The sequence below is a fragment of the Austrofundulus limnaeus genome, unplaced genomic scaffold (genome assembly GCF_001266775.1).
Source record: "Austrofundulus limnaeus strain Quisiro unplaced genomic scaffold, Austrofundulus_limnaeus-1.0 Scaffold9, whole genome shotgun sequence".
NCBI classification, from domain to species: domain Eukaryota; kingdom Metazoa; phylum Chordata; class Actinopteri; order Cyprinodontiformes; family Rivulidae; genus Austrofundulus; species Austrofundulus limnaeus.
Genome location: NW_013952411.1, coordinates 3,054,682 through 3,057,422, shown reverse-complemented (window position 1 = coordinate 3,057,422; position 2,741 = coordinate 3,054,682). Strand labels below are relative to the sequence as shown.

General features: G+C 33.1%; 1 protein-coding gene across 1 annotated transcript in view; it reads right to left on the bottom strand.

The window, feature by feature from the left end:
* Positions 1 to 2,741, bottom strand: part of map2k5 (mitogen-activated protein kinase kinase 5) — a 66,354-nt gene that overhangs the window by 29,171 nt on the left and 34,442 nt on the right. Inside the window, exon 17 of the mRNA XM_014001529.1 lies at positions 2,003 to 2,032. Coding sequence (XP_013856983.1) covers positions 2,003 to 2,032 — 30 coding nt within the window. The remainder of the gene's footprint in view (positions 1 to 2,002; positions 2,033 to 2,741) is intronic.

Here is a 2,741-nt window from a genome sequence, read left to right as displayed (position 1 = left end):
ATAATACATACATAAATAATGCTTGTTTACAATGAAAAGTCATGAAGATGGTTAAATATTTGTAGGACTATATCTGACTCAAGTCTTGACAAAAAGGTTTTTATTAAATATATTAAAAACACTAAAATGACAAATATAAACTACAGAAAAGCTGTTCAAAAGCTAAACTGTGTACTTTGACTAAGAACACGGACACAGTGTATAGTGTTATGACTATACTATACTGTGTACTTGTGTGTGGTGGGGGTGGTAAGTTTTATCGTGCATTTATTGTTATCGAGGTGAACTTGTCAATATACTGTATTGTAATATTGATCTTAGACCATATTGCCCAGCCCTACATGAAAACACAAATTAAAAATAAATGCAGAGCACTCCTAACACTAAAATAATCCTATGATGACAAATGACAACATTAAAGCTGTTAAATCTTAAAATTAGCATTAAGTGCAATCTCCTGCTATACTGTATTAATTTTCACGTWATCTGTTAGAGCTCAGATTATGTGTTGGGAATGACTCTCAGCTACCACATCACATTTTAGCTTAACATTTGTAAAACTAACTGAGTTGTAGCCATTTTTGTGTGGTTTGATTGTCTGGGGTGCCATCTTGAGTTTAGCTGACACCAAATATTAAGCAGGTGTAGATGAACACTGATAACTTTCTGAACATATCTTTGGTATGTCCACTAATTCATGAGTTATTTTTCTAACTCACAAACAACCTTTATTCAGTGAATTAAAAAAAACTTGGCAGACTTATTCAGATATAAAATACTTGTGGATTCACAGTTAATGGTTAATCTGCAGTACGACCCAAAACACTCAAGCAAACATTCAGCTGCATTCTTCAGTTCAAGCTCATTTGTTGTCAAAAAAGACTTACATGGACCAACATTCTGATAACAAAACCAGTGGAGCAGGAAAGTTTATATAATGTTTATATATAATGTGAAAAGTCAGATTCCTCTGAGATTTGCCCCATTTGACAAATTAAGTCTTTCTGTAACTGCGTAGGCCTATCCGTTATTGTAACTGCAGAAGTTGCTGTTCAARGTGGTAAATAAATGTCACCGGAGCAGATCGAGCAAGGCTGTTGTTCAGATTTATCACAGGAAATTACCAGAGTGCTCATTCAGACACGGTGAAACTTACACTTTAAGATCAGGCAGAGTAACAGAAACAAGTTCACATCAGAAAAACACCTCAGAGGATTTAAACGACGATGACAGACATCAAAATGAAATACACCAGTACCTGCAAATAAACAGCTTTAATGCATAAGAGCTAAGACTTTTAACGTCCAGAAAAAACCCTACAGCTCTGGTGGTTTGTGAATTTCGGTACCTTGAATCTGAAAAGAATCACTAACCCTGAGCAGACATTTTAAACAACTGTGAAATTTAATCAAAATCTGTGCAAAACCACTAGAAAGTTAAACATTAGAAATGATCTAAGATGTGCAGGAACTGACTGTGACACAATGAATCTAAACGTAAAACTGCTTTTTTAGTTTGTGTGCAGCCCGGCAGACAGAAGGTAGCATGAGGTGACCAGATTCAGAGAGCTCAGAGAGGGATTAGTGAGATAAACCCATCTTAAAGTACTAATTAAGACTTGATGGGATTGGGAAGTCACTTCTGTAGTCAGCAATTACATTTGAGAAGGATTTTAATTTACTGTAATCAGGGAGAAAAAAAAGGACCCAGACAATAGATTTGTATATTGAATGTTGTATGTAAACAACTAAACCTGGTAAATTTAAAGATTGCCAAACTTGTAAACAAGTTGATGTCATTCAGGAATCTTTAGCAACAAGATGGATAAGCAAAAAATATTTGTTAAACTTTTTGTCTTCTAAAAAAATATAACCACCAATCTGTCAAAAATAATTTGATACAAATTTGTTGTAAGCTTTTTACATAATAACTCCATATTTTACATTAATAAAGAGACTAAAAATAAAGATTTAAAACATTATTTTAATTGAAAACTACTTACTTGTGGATAGGGGAACATGCCGAGTGCCAGCTGTGGGAAGAAGAAAGACATTAATTCTAAGGTATGTTTTAAAATATTTACAAATTACTACAGAAAAATCAATGAAATAACATGAAACAGATTATGTATTTATGACTGACTGCTAATACCACTTTGATATATTGTCTTATGTGATAACACAAGATTTATTTCTTGATTTGGGGACGTTTTAATGCCTGAGTGATTCACAAGTCTAAGTAACTTCAACAACAAAACATTCCTTTCAAAATGGTCAGGCACTGTACARAAATGTAATAAAAAGCAGACAAATTCAAAAGCTGAACAATGAAATACCATCAGACTGTCTGCAGTAATGTTACTGTAAACCACTTTAAGAGATGACAAGATCATCTCAATCCTTGGTAAAACATTAAGACACAAGGGATGACTCAAGACTACTGCATAGTACAGTGGTGTCCTGATACCAATACTGGTATCAGTACCAATACCAGCATTTTTACAAATMCTCAAAACCGATACCATTACTGTTTTTGATGCTGATATACTGGTATTTATACTCCACTGTTTGTATTACAGTTTCCATTTTAACTCAAACATTTTTCAGTTCCATAAGAAACTTGTAATGTTGCAGCAATATATTTGCCAATATGCAGGTCCTTCTCAAAAAATTAGCATATTGTGATAAAGTTCATTATTTTCTGTAATGTACTGATAAACATTAAACTTTCATATATTTTAG